The 25,103-nt window shown below is 34.3% G+C and overlaps 2 protein-coding genes across 2 annotated transcripts; one reads left to right on the top strand and one right to left on the bottom strand.

Moving 5' to 3' along the window:
• Positions 1–649: 649 nt before the first annotated feature.
• On the top strand, positions 650–2,068 carry LOC126882753 (uncharacterized). The gene has a single exon (XM_050647747.1). The coding sequence runs from the start codon at positions 650–652 to the stop codon at positions 2,066–2,068; it is 1,419 nt and encodes a 472-aa protein (XP_050503704.1).
• A 13,540-nt stretch (positions 2,069–15,608) lies between these two features.
• LOC114325559 (uncharacterized) lies at positions 15,609–24,248 on the bottom strand. Its single transcript, XM_050647746.1, has 4 exons — positions 24,083–24,248; positions 21,368–21,560; positions 17,547–17,703; positions 15,609–15,798 (listed from the first exon to the last, which is right to left on the bottom strand). Exons 2-4 carry the CDS (start codon positions 21,450–21,452, stop codon positions 15,609–15,611), a joined length of 432 nt encoding a protein of 143 aa, XP_050503703.1. The 5' UTR covers positions 21,453–21,560; positions 24,083–24,248.
• Between the last annotated feature and the right edge of the window lie 855 nt (positions 24,249–25,103).

Here is a 25,103-nt window from a genome sequence, read left to right as displayed (position 1 = left end):
ATAAAAAGGCAGAACTGCAAAGAAAAACTATCTTAAAATTACTGGAACTATTGTAATATCTTTAATAAATAATAAGTAATATCTTGATATTTTATTTCCTAACACAAAAACACTTTTTGAATGTGATTATCTTAGAAATTTTATTTAGAATAGTCCAGTCCAACCTAGACTGCATAATGTGTAACAAATAATTGACCCCATTTAATTTGTATTGAATTTTTGTCCAAGTTTGACTTAAATGTTCACAAAGGACTTTACTGTCCATGGTAAACTTTCCGTTTTCCATGCTTTTTATATGGGTGTCCAGGATCCTATAGCCGAAAAGACTAATACAAATGGAGCGACTGTTTGTCATATTTGTGAGAAACGCTTTTTGGCTACAGATACAATTGTAGTAGATCACAACCATTTTACCGGAGAGGTACGTGGATTTGCACACCAAGCATGTAATTTGAACTTTAAAAAATTATTTGTTGTTCCCGTGGTTTTTCACAATTTTAGTGGTTACGATTCGCATTTTATGATTATTGATTTATGCAAACATGGGCACTTGAGTCTACTTCCAATTAATAAAGAAAAATATATTTCATTTACATTACACTCTGACGAACATCAAATTAAATTACGATTTATTGATTCACTAAGATTTATGGGAGCTTCACTCGACGAATTAGCATCAATTTTAGACACATCGGAAAAGAAGATTTTAAAACGAGAATTTAGTAATTTAGATGATGATACATTCAATTTGTTAACTTGTAAAGGAGTATTTTGTTACGATTATATCGATAGCGTGGAAAAATTAGATGAAACTTCTTTACCCAACATTAGGCATTTTTATAATAAGCTAAATAATGAATATATTAGTGAAGAGAAGTATGCTCATGCGCAGAATGTTTGGAATAAATTTAATTGTAAAAATTTGGGTGAATACAGCGATTTGTATTTGAAAACAGATATTCTGCTGCTGGCTGATGTGTTTGAGCAGTTTCGACAAAAATGTCGAGACACGTATAAACTAGATCCTGCTTGGTATTATACCATGCCAGGATACACGTGGGATTGTATGCTGAGATACACAAAATGTAAATTAGAATTGCTAAAAGATGTGGATATGATTTTGTTCATGGAAAAAGCCATAAGAGGCGGAATATCTGTTTGCAGCAACAGGTATTCGGAGGCCAACAACAAATACATGTCGACGTATGACCCCACACAACCCTCTAAATACATCATGTATTTAGACGTGAATAATCTGTATGGTTGGGCCATGAGTGAGGCTTTACCAATAGGAGGATTCAAATGGATTGAAGATGGTACCAAATTTGGTGTTGCATCAAAATCCACTAATCTTCCCGAAGGTCATATTGATATTATGTCAATACCAAATGATGCGAAAGAGGGCTATTTTTTCCAAGTTGACTTGGAGTATCCACGCGAATTGCATGATAAACACAAAGATTTTCCATTTGCTGCCGAACACCGCATTCCGCCCGGTTCAAAATTGCCAAAGTTAATACCAACCTTATATCACAAAACAAAATATATTATTCATTATAGAAATCTTAAACAGGCATTAGAGAACGGTTTAATTTTAACAAAGATACACAGAGTGTTGAAATTTAAACAATCTGCGTGGCTGCGACCATATATTGAGTTAAATACCAACTTACGAACAGCAGCCACAAGTAGCTTCGAAAAAAATCTCTTTAAATTAATGAATAATGCTGTGTTCGGTAAGACAATGGAGAACATAAGACGTCATCGTATCGTAAAATTATGTAAAAAATGGCATGGAAGGTACGGAGCTAAAAATTTGATTGCAAGTAGTCGATTTCATAGTCGAACGATCTTTCATGAGAATTTGGTGGCTATCGAACTGAAAAAATCAGAAGTATGCTTTAATAAACCCCTGTATATAGGCGCAGCAATCCTTGATATATCCAAATTATGTATGTACGATTTTCATTATAACTTTATGCTTCCAACGATGGGAGAAGAAAACTGTTCATTGCTGTACATGGACACAGACAGCTTTATTTATGAACTGCAATGTTCAGATGCATAGGATCCTGGACACCCATATAAAAAGCATGGAAAACGGAAAGTTTACCATGGACAGTAAAGTCCTTTGTGAACATTTAAGTCAAACTTGGACAAAAATTCAATACAAATTAAATGGGGTCAATTATTTGTTACACATTATGCAGTCTAGGTTGGACTGGACTATTCTAAATAAAATTTCTAAGATAATCACATTCAAAAAGTGTTTTTGTGTTAGGAAATAAAATATCAAGATATTACTTATTATTTATTAAAGATATTACAATAGTTCCAGTAATTTTAAGATAGTTTTTCTTTGCAGTTCTGCCTTTTTATTTAAACCTAAATTCATTAGTTCAGTAATAATTTTACGTTTCTGAAGCATTTTTTCTTTGTATGATTTTCGTATGGTCATCCCACGTTCAGTTTTGTAAAATTGTCTTCTCTTTTCATTGGCTTCGTCTTTTCTTTTAATACCTTCCTCACCTCTTTCACACTTGCAGGTTGATTTCACGTGTAGTTCATGCACTGAAGCATATTTTTCTAGATTGCTAACGCCTCTGCTCGCTAGGGTAGAAATTTCATTACGTATACTTCGACAGAATTTTCCTCTCGAATGTAACCACTCTAATTTAAATACACTTCTCTCGTAATGGGAGTGAGGTTTACCTAAAAGTCCATCTCCATCTCGACGAAGGGGTTTTTGACCATCAGCACATGCAATGTATCTTTAAACACCAACACAATGATCCAAACAAATAATTTTTCTAAACGTAGTTTTTGGATGTAGTCTTTTCCCTGCACGTTGTATTTTCTTCTTGTAAGCCAACATTGTAGATCCATTTGTAAAGTGAATTAATGAATGCAGATGTTCGTGTGCAGTACTTCCGTCGTCTGCTACTAAATGACAACGGCAAATGGAATACCATTTTACATTAGGAGCACATGCTAGAAGAGTAAAGTCACTCTCATTTAAGAGTAAATGATACCATTCTCTTGGTGACTCTTCGTAATCCTTTGCCATGTCCGCTGGCGAAAGAGCTTTAATACCACTGACACTCAAAAGAGCCAGATAGTCACTTTTTGACAAAATAGACATATCTTAACTGGCTATTTAATAACAAAGAACTGAAATCTCAAAACTGTCTCACTAGACTAAGAGTCCTTACGAAGTTGTTAAATTTATCTACCAGTACAGCCTCCCCCACCCTAACTTATTATTTCACGCATGCGCTATTACCATGGTCAAAGTCTCGTTGAATTTGCTGATATGCAGAACACGTGACGCCACGCTCAGATTTTTTATTTCACGCATGCGCCATTAACATGGGCAAAGTTCAAAAGATCGTTGTCTAGACTTGTTACAACAATTTGACTTGCTGTTCTGGCACACCCCCCAAATCGCAACCCCACGTTAGGTTAGGCCAGGGTAGCAGAGGGTAGCAGAGAATGTTGTGGGTAACGCTGAGACATGCTGTGACGCTCTGCTACCCTCTGCTATCCTGGCCTAACCTAACGTGGGGTTGCGATTTGGGGGGTGTGCCAGAACAGCAAGTCAAATTGTTGTAACAAGTCTAGACAACGATCTTTTGAACTTTGCCCATGTTAATGGCGCATGCGTGAAATAAAAAAATCTGAGCGTGGCGTCACGTTTTCTGCATATCAGCAAATTCAACGAGACTTTGACCATGGTAATAGCGCATGCGTGAAATAATAAGTTAGGGTGGGGGAGGCTGTACTAGTAGATAAATTTAACAACTTCGTAAGGACTCTTAGTCTAGTGAGACAGTTTTGAGATTTCAGTTCTTTGTTATTAAATAGCCAGTTAAGATATGTCTATTTTGTCAAAAAGTGACTATCTGGCTCTTTTGAGTGTCAGTGGTATTAAAGCTCTTTCGCCAGCGGACATGGCAAAGGATTACGAAGAGTCACCAAGAGAATGGTATCATTTACTCTTAAATGAGAGTGACTTTACTCTTCTAGCATGTGCTCCTAATGTAAAATGGTATTCCATTTGCCGTTGTCATTTAGTAGCAGACGACGGAAGTACTGCACACGAACATCTGCATTCATTAATTCACTTTACAAATGGATCTACAATGTTGGCTTACAAGAAGAAAATACAACGTGCAGGGAAAAGACTACATCCAAAAACTACGTTTAGAAAAATTATTTGTTTGGATCATTGTGTTGGTGTTTAAAGATACATTGCATGTGCTGATGGTCAAAAACCCCTTCGTCGAGATGGAGATGGACTTTTAGGTAAACCTCACTCCCATTACGAGAGAAGTGTATTTAAATTAGAGTGGTTACATTCGAGAGGAAAATTCTGTCGAAGTATACGTAATGAAATTTCTACCCTAGCGAGCAGAGGCGTTAGCAATCTAGAAAAATATGCTTCAGTGCATGAACTACACGTGAAATCAACCTGCAAGTGTGAAAGAGGTGAGGAAGGTATTAAAAGAAAAGACGAAGCCAATGAAAAGAGAAGACAATTTTACAAAACTGAACGTGGGATGACCATACGAAAATCATACAAAGAAAAAATGCTTCAGAAACGTAAAATTATTACTGAACTAATGAATTTAGGTTTAAATAAAAAGGCAGAACTGCAAAGAAAAACTATCTTAAAATTACTGGAACTATTGTAATATCTTTAATAAATAATAAGTAATATCTTGATATTTTATTTCCTAACACAAAAACACTTTTTGAATGTGATTATCTTAGAAATTTTATTTAGAATAGTCCAGTCCAACCTAGACTGCATAATGTGTAACAAATAATTGACCCCATTTAATTTGTATTGAATTTTTGTCCAAGTTTGACTTAAATGTTCACAAAGGACTTTACTGTCCATGGTAAACTTTCCGTTTTCCATGCTTTTTATATGGGTGTCCAGGATCCTATTATAAAGATACTCTGTCTTTGACATATTCATATTGAGGTCTCATTTTTCATATTCTTTATGTATTCTTCTAAACATATAGTCTGTCTTCTTCATCATTCGCTACGACTACCTGATCATCTGCGAAAAACAAGGTTGCTAGATATTTACCACCGCCTCTGTCTATTCCCATTCCGGATAATTGTTTCCTCCACTGCTCTAGCTATGATTGAATATATTTTGAATAAAGTCGGAGGCAGACAACATCCTTGTTTAAACTACTTTGTTATTGGAAATGATTCACATATACAGTTTCCTTCTTTAACGACATTTCTTGTGCATTTATTTACCTATTTTAATTGTAATGTATGAAAAATATTAGTATTTGTATATACGGGGTGGCTCACGAATTTATTCGTGAAATAGAAGTTATAAAATAAGGAAATTTTAAAAGTCCAGATTAGAAATTTTCGTTGGAATTACTCTAGTGTGTGAAAATATTAGTACTTGTATATACCGTGTTGATCAAAAAAATTACTTATAGACGAAAGAATGGAAGACTTCTGTATAATAGTGGACATTTGACTAGTTTATTTGAAAGAACAATAATAAGTAGGCTGGTGACGAGCAGTTGATGTTGGGCTTGCGTATTTGACACCTCATACGTCACAATCGAACCGATAATAGGTCACGTTTAATGTTTCACGTCAAATGTCACGTCCTTCGTCAACCGACACGTCCTACGTCAAATGTCACGTCATTCACGTCACGTCATTCACGTTCTGCGTCGAATTTCACGAAGGCACAGACGATCACAGAGCGGTATAAGGGGTCAGCAGAGTGTAGCAGAGCGAAGCAGAAGGTAATAGAGATTAGCAGACGGTAGCAGAAGATAGCAAGTCGAATGTCACGTCATTCACGTTCAAATGTCACGTCCTACGTCACATGTCACGTCATTCACGTCACGTCATTCACGTTCTGCGTCGAATTTCACGTCATTCAGGTCACGTCATTCACGACACGTCATTCACGTCACGTCATTCACGTCACTCATTCACGTTCAAATGTCACGTTCTGCGTCGAATTTCACGTCATTCACGACACGTCATTCACGTCACGTCATTCACGTCACTCATTCACGTTCAAATGTCACGTTCTGCGTCGAATTTCACGTCATTCACGTCACGTCATTTACGTCCTACGTCACATGTCACGTCATTCACGTCACGTCATTCACGTTCTGCGTCGAATTTCACGTCATTCACGTCCTACGTCGAATGTCACATATCTACGTCAAATGTCACGTTCTGCGTCGAATTTCACGTGATTCACGTCCTACGCCAAATGCCACCTTCTGCGTCAAATGTCGGACGGAAAACTGAACAATGTCATATAAATGTCACGTCATACGTCAAATGTCACGTTCTGTTAGGCACTATACGGAAAAGAAGAAGAATTGACAGTTAATATTGAACGTTAACAGAAGAAGAATTGACAGTTGGCTTCTGTGTCGTTACCGCTTTCATTTGACACCCCATACGTCAAAATCGGACCAATGACAACAAAGATGTCGAATGTCACGTTCTGTTAGGCACTATACGGAAAAGAAGAAGAATTGACAAACGAAAAGAAGAAGAAGAATTGACAGTTGGCTTCTGTGTCGTCACCGCTTTTATTTGACACCCCATACGTCAAAATCAGACCAATAGCAACAAAGATATGCTGTAATGCCGTTTTGGCACTGCCGCCATCTTTGTTTTTTGTCTCAACTTATTCGTTACCCCCTCCACGTTCCAACGAGCCCTCTTACGTCAAAATCGGACCAATAGAAAAGAAGATATGACGTAATGCCCTTTTGGCACTGCCGCCATCTTTGTTTTTTGTCTCAACTTATTCGTTACCTCCTCCCCGTTCCGACGAGCCCTCTTACGTCAAAATCGGACCAATAGAAAAGAAGATATGACGTAATGCCCTTTTGGCATATTCCGATGCGCACGCCACATACTGAGTTCAACCCCCTTTTTCATCCCCTTTCCAACGATACGTCACACGTCATCCTACGTTAAGCCGTTTGGCATTTATTAATATTTAAGGGTTGCGATTTAGGGGTTGCGCCAGAAACCGCTTTGCCTATCTACTAATGGCCCACCCCGAACGGACAAACGATACGAGTGGCCTGTGACGTCAGACCTCAGGTCTCGCTTTTGAAGTTGTTTAAACGGAAATTTTAGGCGCGGAACTTTGATTAGATGTTGTACGTACACTATTCATTGTTAAGACGTAATATTTTGAATATAACATTTTAAAACATAAATTAACAATTTTATGCAAAAAAAAATTTTAGTGCAAGTTCCCTATTGTGCATAGCAGTTGCCGTTCTGTACCAATTCTTCTCAGGATTTCTTCAGTTGTTATTTGTGCGGTCCAGGGAACTTTAATATTTGTCGCTAAATCCACATCTCGAATGCCTCTAGCTTATTCATTGTGTTTATTTTTAAAGTTCATCCTTCTATGCCAGGGGTGGCCAAGCTTCTTAATAGTCCGAGCCACTTTTCACAAGTTGAAGTTTTTCGCGAGTCGCAATAAAATACTTATTCAAAAAGTATCCTATGTATAGAAGGTATTTTCAATTTTTTTAACAGAACTTTTACTTACTGAAAACCGAAATACAATTACGAAATATTTAAACTTAATTACATTTTTGTTTTCCTTCTTTTGATAATTCTTTAGAATTTGGTGATTAATATGTGACTTCTCAGTAATTCTTTTAGATGCTGGTTAGGTAATATTGATCGGTGTTAGGATTTCACGAATTATAAAATGGAATAACATGGTCCACACAAGTACGTTGGTCCTAATATGGAAATAATTCGATAAGCATTCTTTTTTAGGGTACCTTCTTGGATTCTGGTACAAATTTCTAAAATTCGGTATTCGGCGTCGACTTATAGTTTTATTTTCGAGCTTGATCTTCTTGCGTCTGCGTCTCTATTAATTTTAATTCTCCAGATGTTGTTTGGGTCATATATTGGTAATAATAAAAAATTCACCTTATGAACTATGTTCATTTCAAACGAATTCGGAAAAAAATGAAGAGACGATTTAACATATTTTAAGTCTTCAAATCTATTTTGGAGTTCGGTCAATATTCCTTCCGGCTTTTTTATATACCTACTCGTTAAGTTTTTCTAGTATAATATGGTAAAAAATTTTTTCTAAGTCGAGTAAAATGACTTAAATGCAAAATGTGTACCTAATACAAATTACAAATTACATCTTAGCAAGAGTTATACAAAAATCGGTCTGGATTCGGTTGATTACTGACTTTTACATTGCGCCACTCTTATGTAATGTTCGTTAGCGCAGTTTTCGATGTGTCATATCTTTCTTATCTGGGATGGAAATGGAATCTGTTACAAAGTCTTTCATATTTGTTGTCAGTAAATTAAAAGACATTTTGAAACACATATTATGGAACGATAATAATTTTTTTTAAATCATATCTAATACAAAATTGAAAAATAACTCGGGTACAATCGAGAGCCACAAGTAATCCTTCAAAGAGCCGCATGTGGCTCGCGAGCCGCAGTTTGGCCACCCCTGTTCTATGCCATATAGGAGTACCGGCCATATCTAGAATTTCGGGAAACTTAGTCTTAGGTTCAGGTCGAAGTCACAGCTCGTAAAGACGTTTCTGAATTTTATGAATGCCCTTCTGGACCTTTCTATCCGACATCCAGTCTTCACATAGCCAAGTTCCCAGGTAGGGGAGACCGGGGCAAAACGAGGCTCGGGGCAGAACGGGAAATGCATCGGTGTGCATAAATCATAGTCGTCATAATATCGGCAATAGCGCCATTCGAACGAACGTGGGTTGACTCACTTTAGTCATTAGAAAAAAACTTCTAGTCCGTAGTGTGCTTCTTTACAGAGATAAATCCGTTTTCGTTTGTTTTGTTAAAAATTTTGGTGATATTTATAGAAGTGCTATAAGGTGAGAAAGCAAGTTTCATCACGCTTTTCATTGAAATATGATAGATACGTTACTGAATTTTAATATTGCGTGCTGTGAACCATTTTATATCTTTTACCTTAGAAATTACCAATTTTATTTGAAATGATGTCTGTTGGGCAAAAACGGTCAGGGCAAGACGGGATTATATCCCATCTTGCCCAGCTCTCATAAATTGATACTACTTTACAGCATTTAAACTTTGTAAGAAGAATCTGACTAAAACTGAAACTAATAAAAAAAAAGAATGTGTGTGTACTTTGTACGCACGTAAGAAGTTATACTTCTATTATAATATAATTTCAACGAAATATATATACCTACTTAACAGTTACAATACAAAAAATTAACAATAATTACCAAAAATGAACCAAAACTTAACAATGCCAAATATTAAAATAAAAGAAAAGAAAAAAAATATGAATCGTCCGGGATTTGAACCCGCAATCTCGCGATTTTTTTATCTCTGGTCCAATGCTCTACCAACAAGGCCATCAAGCCGCATGCTAGTTACCTTTCAGATATACATAATTATACATCACGGTGACAAGTGAAATATAAAAATAGATGTTTTATTATTTTACGCCCAAGGAAGACAAATCCAAAGACACAAAATTATAATAAAAAACCTTTTAAACCACCTTTTTCAAATTGCGCAAGTTGTATTATTAATATTAATGTTAATAAATGAAATATAAATATTTTGACGTTTCACAATTTGACAATTCACTTTTAACTGCAGTGCCTTAAAAATTTTAAAGCACTAGTGCCTTAAAGTAGCATTTTTAACGCTCCTATGGAGTCCTAAAAATTGCATTTTTAACACGTTTGTAGAAAAATATATTTAAAAACACTAATATATTCTTTCCACATCTTTTCTGGACTGATACATACATAAATTAAAACATTTTGAAGTATAACTTCAAAAATATAATATGAAAACTATTTAAAAAGGCAGTATAACTATTAACTAACCTTTGTTGTTTCTCTTCCCACAAATTTTAAAACGCAACAACCATACATAACCAAACCGTTAACCGTCCAAACCACAGCTGCGCTACAGCTGCCATATTGGATAATTTTTGACATGTCATTTGAACATCCAATCAGAACAAAGTTATAATGCGCATGCGCCGAGATCGTAGGTTTTAACATATAAAATTCACCCTCATATCGCGCGTAAAGAAGTATAACTTCAAAAAGAATGTGTGTGTACTTTGTACGCACGTAAGAAGTTATACTTCTATTTATATGATTTCAACGAAGTAGATATACTTAAAAGTTTATTTGTATTTTATTTAAAAATAAACTAACTTTGATATTACCACTTTCAAAAATTTTTTATTAAAACAACACCAAAAATTAAAAAAAAAAAAAAAAGAATAACAATCGTTCGTGTCAGGATTTGAACCCGGGACCTTCGCGTTATGTAGTCGAATGCTCTACCAATAACCCATCAGGGTTTTGTTATTACGGTTTCTTTGACGTAATTACAAACGAAGGTGACAAATAGATCAAGTGAAGTATTAAATATAAAAATGTTTAAAATACTTATTATCTTACTCCCAAGCAAGACAAATCCAAAGACACAAAAATTATAATAATTATATTCACTAAAAACACTAATATATTATTTTCAAACTTTAGTTGCGCTGATACATACACACATTGGATGATTTAGCAACTAACAACATACTGTCGCACAGTGGTTCCAAATGCTAAAAACGTGGTCATGAGGTGAAAAAACATCCCTATCTAGGAATTTCCATGTTTACAGTTGTTTTCTCAAATTATCGTAGAGTCGTAATAAGCAGGTAAAAGGATCAGACTGGATGTATTTTGGTTCCTAGCTCAGGAACAAGTGATCCATGTCCGAGGTTATTTTAGCCGACAGAGAAAGTGAAAAAGAACGCGTATATTGAAAACGCTGTAAAACGTTTTGTAGTTTATCAATTTTATTGCTGTAAAGCAGATTCTTATTTTTTAAGTATGTATTAATGTAAGATGTAAATTAACTTAAGATTTAGTAACAATAAAAGCCTTAAATTTGTTAATGCATAAATAGTAAAAATATACTTAAAATAATCAAAATTTTGTAAAGATACATTCAATAAGTACAAAATTCTGCATAATTCTGCGACTAGTGTTTATTAATCTTAAAATAGATAGTAAGAAGATACAGAATCACTTTGGTTTAGCTGCCTAGAACTGCCTATGCATTGCTGGCAATTGTTTGAATACAAAAGTGGGAAATGACGCATATTACATGATTCTCGCGATTGTTGAGTCTGTATGGGCGGTTGTACATAAGTAATAGGTTCTGAATATTGTACTTCGTAAAGAAAATGTATTGGTAATCAGCAATTTCCAACGTGATTTGTAATATAAAATTTTAAACAAATATGCGTTTAAAATAAAATCTTCGAATTTCTTTCGACCATAATGGATCCGCAATTTTGTTTAAAAAAAAAGTAATATTAGATGTGTAATCAGCCACCTTAAACTACTAAATTTGACAAAAAAATTGCATTTTGATTAATATTTTCAATTTCTTTCCCCCATGTTGAATCCGCCATTTTGTTTTTCAGAATAAGTGATGTCAGATTCGTAATCAGCGATGCCAAAAACCCTTGAGAACGAAAGTAATTACGAATTGTATAAACAATATACGCTTTTAAAGGTTCATGACCACGTTTTCGGCATTTGGAACCATTGTGTGTCGGTGTGCGACACTGACTCATCAGAAGATAATGAAGATTGTGGTTGCATCTACTGTGGATACTTATATTTGCAGTCAACTGAAGAATGGGTAGTGTGTAGTGTCTGCCATGGCTCATAATTCCTGAGCAGGTTTTGAGGATGAAGACGAAGTTGCTCATGTTTATGGACTTTGCCAGCCTGACTAAAATACATTCCCATCTTACCCCGTAGCATTTCCCGTTTTGCCCCGTAACCGGGGCAAAATGGGAATTTCGCACTGATAAGTTAAATTCTTTATAACCAAATAGCTAAGCAATTTTAATTATAAATAACGTAAGTTGTATGAAGCTTAGTAGCAAGTGATCATGTCTGACTTTGTTATTTTTGAATACACAGTTTAGTTTTCTTTCAATGATTTTTTCTTTCTTAAGTATCCCATTCTGCCCCTGTCTCCCCTACTTACATTTTATTACGCGCTTTTACATCTTATTATTGTACCTATGTTATATGCTAGTCTTGCATTTTAATGTTGACATAATTGACGGCTTATTATAAGGAACTTCGTCTTTTTTATGTTGATGCAAGTCCCATATTCTTGCTATTCTCTCCAATTTGATTAAGAAGGTTTTGGAGGTCTTCTATTTTGTCCGCTATTAAGACCGAGTCATCTGCATATCGTATATTATTGGCCCGGGTACCATTTACTTTGATGCCGCTTGCACATTCCTTAAGAGCTTCCTGGAAGATACTTTTTGAATATAAATTGAACAGCAGTGGGGAGAGAATACATCCCTGTCTTACACCTCTGAGAATTTTTTGAGGTGGCGTTGTTTTGTTATCCACCTTGACGACAGCTGTTTGATTCCAGTAAAGAGTTTCTATACAACGAATGTCTTTTCGATCTATGTCGAGTTGTTTTAGTATATGTACGAGTTTATGATGTTGTATTCTATCGAACGCTTTTTCATAATCTATAAAGCATATCATTCCATATTTCCTTTGACCGTAGCACTTCTGGGCTAGCACCTGGGTTGCAACTAATGCTTCCCTCGTACCCAGGCCTTTTCTAAATCTAAATTGTGAGCAACCACTAATCTTATCGCATTTTGTGAAGAACATTGAGGAATAATTTTAAAGAATGGCTTATCAGACTTATCAGTCGGTGGTCTCTACACTTTGTTGCCTTGTTCTTTTTTGGCAAAAGGATAAAGGTAGATACAAGGCATTGGACAGGAAATTTTCCGATTTTATAGATCTGGTTGAAAAATCTTTGGAGTATCGTAATTCCTTCTTCATCTAACAATCTGAGTAACTCAACAGGAATTTGATCAGGTCCAATTGCTTTCCCGTCTTTCGAGGTATTTACTGCTGTAGTAATTTCTTCAATTCTGATCTCGGTACCAGATAAGTTGTTAATATCTTTTAATGTTTAATCACTTTTCCTGAACCATTTCCAGCTCAGGCCTCTCGTCTGCAAAGATATTGTTGATCGAGTATTGCCAGGATCTCGTCAGTCATCCAACTTCTCTTTTGTATTCGTCAGTCATCCAACTTCTCTTTTGTATTTTTGAAGTTATACTTCTTTAGGTGCGATTGAGAGTAAGATTTCATAATTCTGCGCGCATGCGCAACAGACAGTATGTACTTAGTTGCAATGAATTGTTCAGAATTAAAAAACGGCTCCGAACTCTGGAGAGGAAACAGATAAGAGGTAGAGCATTGGACTAGAGATCGAGAGGTCGCGGGTTCAAATCCCGGACGATTCACGTTTTTTTTTTATTTTTGGTAGTTTTAATAAAAAATTTTGAAAGTGGTAGGTAAGAAAGTTAGTTTAATATTTAAATAAAATGCAAATATAAACAGTTAAGTATAATTATTTCGTTGAAATTATATAATAGAAGTATAACTTCTTACGTGCGTACAAAGTACACACATTCTTTTTTTGTTTATGTCCTTATTCTTTTTTACCAGTATCCATCATTGTTTCTTCTATGGCTCTCCACGTGTTATCCAAATTAACTTATCTTTCTAGTTCTACTTTTGTGCTCTTTGTTTAATTTGATACTTAACACTCTTCTCGTATTCTCATCTTTAAGTTTAGCATAGTAGTCTATATAATCATTTTTATAGTCTATTGTTGGTTCTCATATTAATGATTTTTGTTTTTATTTAGCGCAACACTATAAAAATGTGTGGTATAACCCCACAATAATAGAGAAAAGTTTTAATTTTTAAAAAAATTCCATTTCAGAACTTAATAACTTTTATGCGATCTTGTATAATGTTTCAAATGTTTGGTACGTATCGATTATGCGTCTTAAATTTATTTATTCAAACGAAAGTATTTTATAATCATCTTAAAAACTTCGCCGAAAAACGGTTAGTGTCTCTTTGATTAATATAAACAAAAGTCAAATGTTTATTTTACTCAGCTCAATTGCTTTGGCCAAATCACCTACAGTTGGTTTAAATTACGTGTAAAAAGCGCCGATCAAAGCAATCAACACATTAAAGAAGACAAACATAAATTAAATGAATGCATAAAATACATATAATATGTAGTAAATAAAATACTACAGGGTGTAACAAAAATACAGGTCATAAATTTAATCACATACTCTGGGACCAAAAATAATTCGATTGAACTTAACTTATCTTGGTACAAATGTGCACATAAAAAAAGTTACAGCCCTTTTAAGTTACAAAATGAAAATCGATTTTTTCGAATGTATCGAAAACTATTGGAGATTATTTATTAAAAATGGACCTTTTGTGTACGTTCCAATTAAATTATTATTGTAGTACCATTATAGGTCTGGATCCCGCGTATGAAAAAAAAGTTGATTAATAGCAAGCTGAAAATTTGTTAATAGCTTAAGGGTGTCTAGTCGAACAAACTTTGATATATGGGAACACTGGAACAGGGGAAGTTTTAATTGTGGAACAGGTTAAAAATTTGGAACGGTCAGACCACGAAAACGGTACATGTATTTTGTCCAACAGAACAGACTTAAACTCTCCGAACAGAGATTAAACTCTCATGCAAAAATCAGACTGCTATTTATCACCAAATGGGTGTTTTAATGAGTGGAACATGTAGAATATGTCAAATGACAGGAATTATGACAGGTGATAAATAGCAGTCTGATTTTTGCATGAGAGTTTAATCTCTGTTCGGAGAGTTTAAGTCTATTCTGTCGGACAAAATAAATGTGCCGTTTTCGTAGTCTGGCCGTTCCAAATTTTTAACCTGTTCCACAATTAAAACTGCTTCTGTTCCAGTGTTCTCATATATCAAAGTTTATCCCACTAGACACCCTTAAGCTATTAACAAATTTTCAGCTTGCTATTAATCAATTTTTTTTTCATACACGGGATCCAGACCTATTAGTTAAAAACACTGTGTTTAACTAATGGTACCGCAGTAATATTTTAATTGGAACGTACACAAACATTTGGGGGGTTTAAAAGAACAAAACACCCATAAAATTTTTATGTAAACATATTGAAAAATAAGCCTCAACTCGATAAAAACTGCCGTATCGAAAAAATACTAAGAGGCAAAAAAGTTTTAATAATATCGAATTTAACTAATGGTACCACAATAATAATTTAATTGTGACGTACACAAAAGTTTGGGGGGGTTTAAGGGAACAAAATCCCAATAAAATTTTTATGTGGTGCACAAATTTCACTATAATTTTTCTTCTTATGATGTTCCTGCCATAATAATGCCACATGTCCATTTTCAATAAAAAATCTCCAATAGTTTTCGATATATTCGAAATAATCAATTTCCTTTTTGTAACTTAAAAGGGCTGTAACTTTTTTTATGTGCATATTTGTACTAAGGTAAGTTAGGTTCATTCGAACTATTTTTGGTCCCGGAATATGTGATTTCATTTATGACCTGTATTTTTGTTACACCCTGTATATAATATTACATAATACGATAAAAGTGCAGTCTCACATACCTGCTACATCCCCAATCCCCAAATACAAAGCTTTGATAATACCATAGTACTCTCCAGTAGTTTTGTTATAATGGCCATACACTGGATGTAATTGGATAGCGTATGTGGCATTAAGATATTGAATCATGTAGTATAGTACAGGGAAATCTCCCAAAAAGTAGATTTCACTAGGTGTTGCTTTCCTACAATAACAGAATAAATAGGCCTGGATCCCGCGTATCAAAAAAGTTGATTATTAGCACGCTGAAAGTTTTTTAATAACTTAACGGTGTCTGGTCGGACAAACTTTGATGTACCGGAACACTGGAGCATGGGAAGTTTTAATTGTGGAACGTGTCCTGACAAGTTTATTCAATAGCAAACTTTATACAGGGTGTTTCATTAATAATTGTCCATATAGTAACTGGAGAAACCTTAGCACAAAATACGAAGATTTAACCTAAAACACTTAAATAAAATGTGGTTCCTTACTGAGTTACAGGGTGTTTTATCTAAAAATTTAAAAACTATTTTTGCTCAGCATTTTAAAACAGTTCCACGTATCCTTTTTATACTTGGCAGAAAGTATAGGTACTGTACAAACTACTAAATTACGTTAAACAAACGTTTCTGGCTATTACCAGAGGCGTATGACGGGGGAAAGTGTATGGTTGACCCTTTCCAAATTCTACGCCACTGGCGGAATTGCTATTTTAGTTCAATTTTTGGATTCTCCAATACTTTCTATGAAAATAATATACTCTTGTCAACCAGTATGAAGTCAACCAGCCACTATCCCCTGTCGTACGCCTCTGGTAGTAGCTAGAAACCTTTATTTATCTTAATTTAGTAGGGTGTACAGTACCCACACTTTCTGCCAAGTATGATAAAGATACGCCAAATAGTTTTAAAGTACTGGGTACAAATAATTTTTAAACTTTAATCATATGAATCATAATATCATAAATTAATAAAAATAACTGTGCCGTTTCATATTTAACTTCAAATATCTCGAAAACTAATAACTTTATCGTTACCAATGAAGAGTATATTATTTACGTAGAAAGTATTGGAGAATCTAAACATCGCACTAAAATAGTAATTCCTCCAGTGGCGTAGAATTTGAGAAGGGTCAACCATTCACTATCCCCTGTGGTACGCCTCTGGTAGTAGCTAGAAACGTTTGGTTTATCATAGTTTAGTAGGGGGTATAGTAGTCGCACTTTCTGGCAAGTATGAAAAGGATATGTCGAACAGTTTTAAAATGCTGAGCAAAAATAATTTTTAAATTTTTAGATAAAACACCCTGTAACTCAGTAAGGAACCACATTTTATTTAAGTGTTTTAGGTTAAATCTTCGTATTTTGTGCTAAGGTTTCTCCAGTTACTATATGGACAATTATTAATGAAACACCCTGTATAATATATGAAAAATTGTTTGTCGACAAATATGTTGGGCCTTTTAGTAAGTCTGACATGTAGATTATGTCAAATGACAGGAATTATATTGGTGGTAAATAGCAGTCTGATTTTTGCATGAGAGTATAATAAAAGGGTAACAAATCAATTGGAAGTTCTATCCGACAAAATACATGGGACGTTTTCGAAGCCTGATGTTCGAAACCTGTAACCTGTGCCACAATTAAAACTTCCCCTGTTACGCTATTAACAAATTTTCAGCTTGTTATTAATAAGAAATTTTTAGGTACGCGGGATCCAGGTCTATGGGATATTTCCAATTAAAATAGTAAATTGAATGAAAAGTTGTAGTGATATTTATAAGAAAACTATTTGTATAGCCAGAATTCATAATAACCAAAAAATTAATAGACAAAAACAAAACTTTACTAATAAAAATAATGAAACTTAAGAATTTTTATAGCTTTATCACACACCATTGATGCTAGACTATATAAAATATGGCCTCTACATTATCTTTAAACATATTCACCTTATATCATCAAAATCTGCCTTCAAGCTATCGTTATTTTGTACTGTATGTAAAACAAGAAGTTCATATTTTTTAAAATCCTTTCTTCTCGTGAATATTGATGTGTTTTTACCCATTAATCCAATGCTTAACGACCAGTTTCCATAGTTGTTTATAACTAAAAAACATAGTAAGTAGACTTAGTCTATTCATTTACGAAATTCTTTACGAAACATATTGCAATAATTATAGAATATTGAAGTTTATGCATATCACTCCAGGTGATGCAGGTCCAGATGAAATCCCAAGCGAATCGCTAAAACTGGCCAATGAAAAAAATATAGATCTTTTAGTCCAACTATTTAACACAATATATTCCACAGGAATTATTCTACGCGAAATGCTGACATCAACATGTATTTGTTAACCAAAGAAAGTAAATGTTAAAGAATGTAGTGATTATTGAACGATCAGTCTAATGTCACATAGATACCTTAAAAACCTTGCTAAAAATCATCCATAACAGAATGAAAGAATAATTAACAAAATATTAAGATGTAGTGGAGAATACGGACTCTCTCTTAATATCAAAAAAACCAATTTTTTTTTAAATTAGCAACAACAACAATACAAACGAAATATTAACGGTAGGCGGTCAGCAGATTGAGAGAGTAAAAAAACTATACTTACTTGGGAATGATAATCTGCAGAAATAAGACTGAAAATTGAAAAAGCACGTGCCAACTTCGTGAAAATGAAAAAGATTTTATGTTGCAAAGATTTGATATTGGCCTTCAGAATAAGAATAATTAAATGTTATGTAGGTACACAGTGTGCTTTACTATGGAGCTGAATCATGGACATTAAACCGAAGTGCAATAAATCGACTTAATGCGTTTGAAATGTGTACATTCAGAAGACTGTTAAGAGTAAACAGTAGCAATCAACAGGTAGCAACAAAATATAACTTCGGGAGATAGTAGCATAAACTTTGGCAACAGTGGTAATCTTTACATTATCTAAGATTAATATTTTGACAATATCATAGTCGCGCTAAATGGAAGTAATAGAAAACGATTTTATTATTAATAAAATATTTATTATAAAAATAAACCAAAATGGGTGAAAATTTTATGTTAAGATAGATATTTAGAAAGGTATTTGCATGAAATATCTAACAATAAAACAATAATAAATAATCATTTTTTGTTGTGAAGCGAAACAAATTTCGATTTTCGCATAATTTTGGCACGGTTTTTAATGGACTTTTTCTTGAAAGGTTTCACTTTATTTTTCCTTTGATTTACTTTTTCCCTTTTGTTAAACTATTGAAAATATTTTTAGAATAAAAAATATACTTACCTACCTACATATAAGTAAAACTAACAATTAACAACAATCTATTCTTTCAAAGAGGCCAACAACTTATACAACAACAAATATATAATAAATTAACTATCAATACAACAATAACGAATTCTTAAATTAACACACTACTGCACTGAACAGATATCGATAAAGATCACAGAACAGATTAGAGAAAATCTTACGCAGGTTTGTCAAAATGACAGTGATAATTTCTCTATGTTGCCTAATTAGTTATTTAGTTATAATATGGTCGATTTCTTGTTAGAAATAAAAAATTTTAGTAGTTCCAAGATTACACAAAATCTAGGCATGGGATAAAAAAGTTTATTTGAAGAAAGTTTATTTTTTTTTCTTCTTAATGGCGGTACAGGCTCCTTTTTTCAATATTTTATTTAGTTATTGAGTAATTTCCACATACTAACATATTTCTGAAATTGGGCTCTGTACCGCCATTCTCTATTATATTACGAATATGTGTGCCAAATATCTCGACAAAATATTCAAAATTAGAGCCGCAATCTTGGAACGCGTTTGTTGCTACCTGTTGATCGCTACTGTAGTCTCTTAAGGATTTCATGGATAGATAGAGTCACGAATATTGAAGTGTTAAGGAGAATAGGCAGAGAGAGGGAAATTTAAAATACGATAAAAGAAAGAAAATTGCAATATCTCGGACAAGTGATGAGAGGCGAAAGATATAACATCTTGAGACTCATAATTCAAGGAAAAATAAAGGGTAGGAGAAGCGAAGGAAGGAGACGAGTTTCCTGGTTGAAGAACCTGAGAGAATGGTTTGGTTCCAGCTCAAGGCAACTGTTCGGAGCAGCTACCTCGAAGGTCAAAATAACCATGATGATTGTCGCGGAGATGGTACTTAAGGAAAAAGAAGAAAAAACGGAAGTACACTACAATATACAAACTTCAGGCCATATAACAACTTAGTTATACCATGAAAATATAGGATACATGCAGAAACTGAAATAGATGCATATCAAAGATGCAAATAGAAGGCAGATCAACAACAGATGCAATTTTCATTATAAGGCAGTGGCGGCTTTTGGGGGCAGGCAGGATAGGCCGGGCCTACCCAATGATTTTAAAAGCTTTAAAATTGAAAAAGATATATTCAAAAATTATGTTACCGCATGTAAATAACTTTTAAATGTACTAAATCACTCAATACATTATCGTCCGTTAAGACAACTTTATTATATATTATCACAGAAAGCATCAAATCGTATTCAGTCATTTTAAATATCATTAATAGGCCCGTTCGGACCTGGCCGACTTCGCTCACATAAGACCTCCGTACAAAAAACGTTTGAAAGCAGCTTGTCGGACAATGGTTTATATTGTCGTGTTATGATTGGTGTATAGGCCCAAATCAAACAGGCCTTCGCCGAGCCTCGTTGCCACTTGTAACATAATTTAACATAACACCATTGTGTTAACATAATTGTAACATATTTTTAAACAATCAACACAATTGCAAACAAGTGCACGGTTGCTCAAATGAGTTCAAAAAAATAAGTAAAATTACAAAAAAAATCACATTTACATGATTTCTATATCGCCTGATTGTATGCAACTTATATAACGTAACGATGATGAAGTATGACTGATGGCAACGTTGTCACCGAGCATAGGGCTTTTCGGGCTTTTCATTCACAGTCATTTATTTCGAGCTTCTTTCATATGTCGTATAATCCGTGTATATTAATATCATACACAGATTATACAACATATGACAGAAGCTCGAAACAAATGACAAGCGATGAAAAGCCCTATTAGTCCGATATTCACTATTACACATAGTTAGATGTAATTTCCTGGCTTGGCCTACCCAAAATTTTACCCCATCAGCCGCCACTGTTATAAGGCAGTTGAAAAAATACACAAATAAAGAAACAAACGCTCAGATGGTATTCATTGATCTTGAGAAAGGATATGTATGATATGTGTTATCAAAAGTTTTGTGGCGAGCACTCAATAAGGAAGGAGCCCCCGGTGAAGATGTAAATATTGTGAGAAACACGTATGAGGGCATGACGACTATGGTTAGGACAGGTATGGGAAAGACTGATAAATTTCATGTGAAAGTAGGGTTGCACCAAAACTCGGTAGTTAGTATTTATTTATTTTTATTAGTGTTGGATGAAATTACAACAGCGAAATTATAGAAGAAGAAAAAATAAAAGAAGTAGGACAATGCTTGAAACGATGAAGCGATTGGAGAACTAAGATAAGAAATTGCAACTAAGGAAGGAGCAGATTCACTATCAGCGAAAAGACAAGACTAATCCAATGCCAGACCACTGTTTGAACAAAAATTGATAGAAACTGCAAAGAAAACTTGAAAAAATGCTGGTATTGAAACCTTGCAAGGTCTTACGTAAATTTATGATCTGTGGTAAAGGAAACGCATAAAAGTCAATAGAAAATATATTTTTATACACATTATTAAACGTACTTACCACAATTAACCTTGGGTCCAGTTTTGTAAACCTCGTATATGTCAATGTTGTCTTCATCGTAAAACGCTACATATACTTCGCTCATTATCAAAATATTGTATTGGCAAAGGTCCGAATAAAAGTCATCGGCGTCTTCATTTTTTATTATAAACACGTGTTTTAGAGGGTACCTAAATAAGTTGTTGAGGTCAAACTGAAATCAATGGTAACAGGAATCAAAATTGTCACAATGAATATGCTCGTGGATTTGATTTATTCAGAAGGCATTTCTTATTGTTTGGAAGTTCGGTATGTTTTTTATACCGGGTGTGCCAAAAGAAACGGGAGGATCGAGTATTTCGCGAAATTAAGATTAGATCGAAACACTAAAAAATGTGTTTAACAATGTATCGAATGACACCAAACATAGTCCCTCAGCTTCACTCCCTAAGCCTGGGAAGAGGACAATTTTGAATCCTTAAACGTAAACTCAAATTTTTTTATTCTAGATTTGGATTCTTCATAAAAAATAAAATAACTTTTGATAGGAATACTGTTTTTTCGAATTGTTGATAAAAGACGCTGCAATCGAAAAAAAAACGATTTATCCTGATCTTCTTCTTCTTCACTTACTTACTTACTTACTTACTTACTCCGTGGCGTTACAACCCTTCGTGGGTTTTAGCCGACTCGACAACATGCCTCCACTGTTTTCTGTCTTGAGCAACCTCCATCCAATTCTCCACGCCCATAGTGCTTAGGTCTCCTGCTATATTATTTCGCCACCGGAGTCGAGGGCGTCCGCGTGGTCTTCTTCCAGTTGGGATTTGCTCCCACACCAGTCTACTGTTCTTTGGTCAGAATGTCTTCTGAGGTGTCCCGCCCATTGGAGTCTTCTGGACTTTATTTATTTTATGATGTTGGCGTCTGGGTAAAGTTCTTCGAGCTCTTTGTTAGTTCTTATCCTATATTGTCCTGATGCTTCATCCAGCACAGGACCAAAGATCTTCCTTAGGATTCTTCTTTCCCAAACAGGTAGTCTCTCTTCGTTTGCCTTTGTTATCGTCCACGTTTCGCTTCCATACATCACAACGGCTCGTATGATTGTTTTATAGACTTGTATCTTCGTACGTCTTGTTAATTGTTTTGATTTTATAAGGTTTTGGAGGGCAAAAAGACATCTGTTGCCGGCCTGTATCCTGTTGTTTATTTCTTGTGATCCGTTATTGTCTTCAGTTATTGTTGTTCCAAGATACTTGAATTCTCTAAAGAGCTCAAAGTTAAAGTCATCGATGGTGATGTTCTGACCAATTCTGTCTCTGCTTTGGTTATTGCGGCTCATATACATATATTTCGTCTTGTTTTCGTTGATTTGGAGCCCCATCTTCTCTGATTCCTTCTCGAACCTCACGAAAGTCTCCTTCATCCTTAATCGTGTGTTGCCTATTAGATCGATATCGTCTACAAATGCCAGTAGTAAGTTTGGTCCTTCTCGATGAAATACTGTATTGGGTTTTTCTATTCTTGCACTTCTGATTATGTGCTCCAGAGCTAAATTGAAGAGTTGTGGTGAAAGTGCATCTCCCTGTTTTAGTCCAACGTTTATTTCAAATGTCTCCGAGTATTGTTGTCCAACTCTCACCTTACATCGTAACTGTTTCATACACATCCGTATCAACCTTACTAGTTTTTTTTTGAAAGCCAAGTTCCTGCATCGCTGTGCACAGTCTAGCCCTGCATACTCTATCAAATGCTTGTTTAAAATCTATGAACATCTGATGAAGCTCACGATCAAATTCCCAGCATTTTTCCATTATCTGTTTTATTGTGAATATCTGGTCAATAGTAGAGCGGCCCGGTCTAAATCCGCATTGATAATCCCCAACGATTTCTTCTGTGTATTTTTTGGTTCTTTCTAGCAGGATGTTTGCAAGGATTTTATAGGTGGTGTTTAGGAATGTTATTCCCCGGTAGTTAATATATTGCTTTGATCTTCTTTTTCTTCAGCCTTAAATAATCCAACATTGGACATAGGCCTCCCCCTATTCAATCCAGTGTTTTCTATTTTGCGCCACTTCCTTCCAGTTGTGTACTCCAATTTTCTTAATGTTACCAGCCCGTCTCATTTATGGCATTCCTCTGCTTCTTCTTCCTAACCATGGTCTCCATTGTTGCATTTCGTGATTTCATCTTTTATCCTTCAGTCGAGCATTGTGTCCGAAGCTCCATTTTAATTTGACAGCATGTTCTCCTGCGTCTTTTACTTTGGTTTTGCTTCTAATCCATTTGTTTGTTTTTTTTTTGTCTATAACTCTCACCCCGAGCAATAATCTTTCCATCGCTCTTTGTGTCTTTACTAGTTATCAGTATTGGGCTTGGTGAGTGTCCACGTCTGTGAACCATATGTAAGTATAGGGAGAATACACTAATCGTAAACTCTATCCCGATACTCTAGGAAAATTATGAAAACGGTGTAATATCTCGAGAATTACACTTCTGAATGAAAAACCAAAAGTCATATGGTTAATAATTTTGAAATCCTAAATGGTAAACCATTTTTTTTTTCTCAGATTCCAAAAACTAATTCTAAATAAATGTCTGAAAATTAGTAAAAAATTCACATGAAGCATGAAGCCCAAAAGAACAATGGATAAAAAATCTATGAATCCAAACAAAAACATGATATACGAAGAGATATACATATTAAAAATGTCTTCAAATAATAATTCAACTTACCTGTTTCAATAATAAAGAGTTGATACCACATGAATGAAAATCGGTAACAAAATATAGTCTGGATCTTAAATAATTCAAATTATCATTATTGATGTCGTTTCGATAAAACTTTATCCCATTGAAGTTACTAAGTTGGTTTGAACTTTCCTCAATCAGAAAAGATTTAATTGAGTCTAAAATAAATTAATAATAGGTTATTATAAAATTATACACTAAGCGCCATCCTACTAGATACATAAGAACATTGAGCTATTGCAGTCCTGGACACTTCACTTGTTGCAATGTTTATTTTTATGTCTAGTGACGTTTAGAACCTCTAATAGAAAGTTGACAAATAATAGATCAGCTGTATTTGACGTTTAAAATTGTCATTTTGCTAAAGTTGTAAAAGTTTGAAATATTGTAATATTCTTGGTGTTTGAATAAAGTTATTTTAAAGCAGAGCAAGAATACTATTAATTAAAGGAATTTTTGAAGTTATCTATACTTCTTTACCGGCGATATGAGGGTGAATTTTTATATGTTAAAACCTATGATCCCGGCGCATGCACATTATAACTTTGTTCTGATTGGATGTTCAAATGATATGTCAAACATTATTCAATATGGCGGCTGTGGCACAGCTGTAGTTAGATTATTTATGGTTGTTGCGTTTTAAAATTTGTGTGAAAAGAAACAACAAACAAAAGTTAGTTAATAGTTATACTGCCTTTTTAAATAGTTTTCATATACCTATATTTTTGGACTTTTGGACTATAGTGGACAAGGAAAACTCATTCTAATTTGGTAAGTACTTTTTATTATAATCATATTGTAATTATACATTTGGATTAGGTTGAAATACAGTAGAGCGTCGATTATCCGAACTAATTGGGGGACATAGGTGTTCGGAAAACCGATTTGTTCGGATAATCGAACTACAATATATTGATACATATTTATAGTCATACATATTTATCCACAAGTGAATAAAAGCCATATTTATATACCTACATATTTATTTATATCTTGATAATGACAA

Source organism: Diabrotica virgifera, chromosome 3, assembly GCF_917563875.1.
Source record: "Diabrotica virgifera virgifera chromosome 3, PGI_DIABVI_V3a".
Taxonomy (NCBI): Eukaryota; Metazoa; Arthropoda; class Insecta; order Coleoptera; family Chrysomelidae; genus Diabrotica; species Diabrotica virgifera.
The sequence above is the reverse complement of the archived record's forward strand: the minus strand, read 5'-3'. Positions and strand labels throughout refer to the sequence as shown.

What these genes read in the sequence shown, in the direction of transcription:
- LOC126882753 (XM_050647747.1), top strand. Translation starts at nt 650, where the DNA reads ATGGGAGCTTCACTCGACGAATTAGCATCAATTTTAGACACATCGGAA.
- LOC114325559 (XM_050647746.1), bottom strand. Translation starts at nt 21,452, where the DNA reads ATGAGCGAAGTATATGTAGCGTTTTACGATGAAGACAACATTGACATA. An exon ending in TGGACCCAAGGTTAATTGTG is followed by an intron (nt 17,704 to 21,367) that starts GTAAGTACGTTT and finishes TATGTTTTTTAG; the next exon opens with TTATAAACAACTATGGAAAC. An exon ending in GCAGATTTTGATGATATAAG is followed by an intron (nt 15,799 to 17,546) that starts GTGAATATGTTT and finishes CTGTTATTGTAG; the next exon opens with GAAAGCAACACCTAGTGAAA.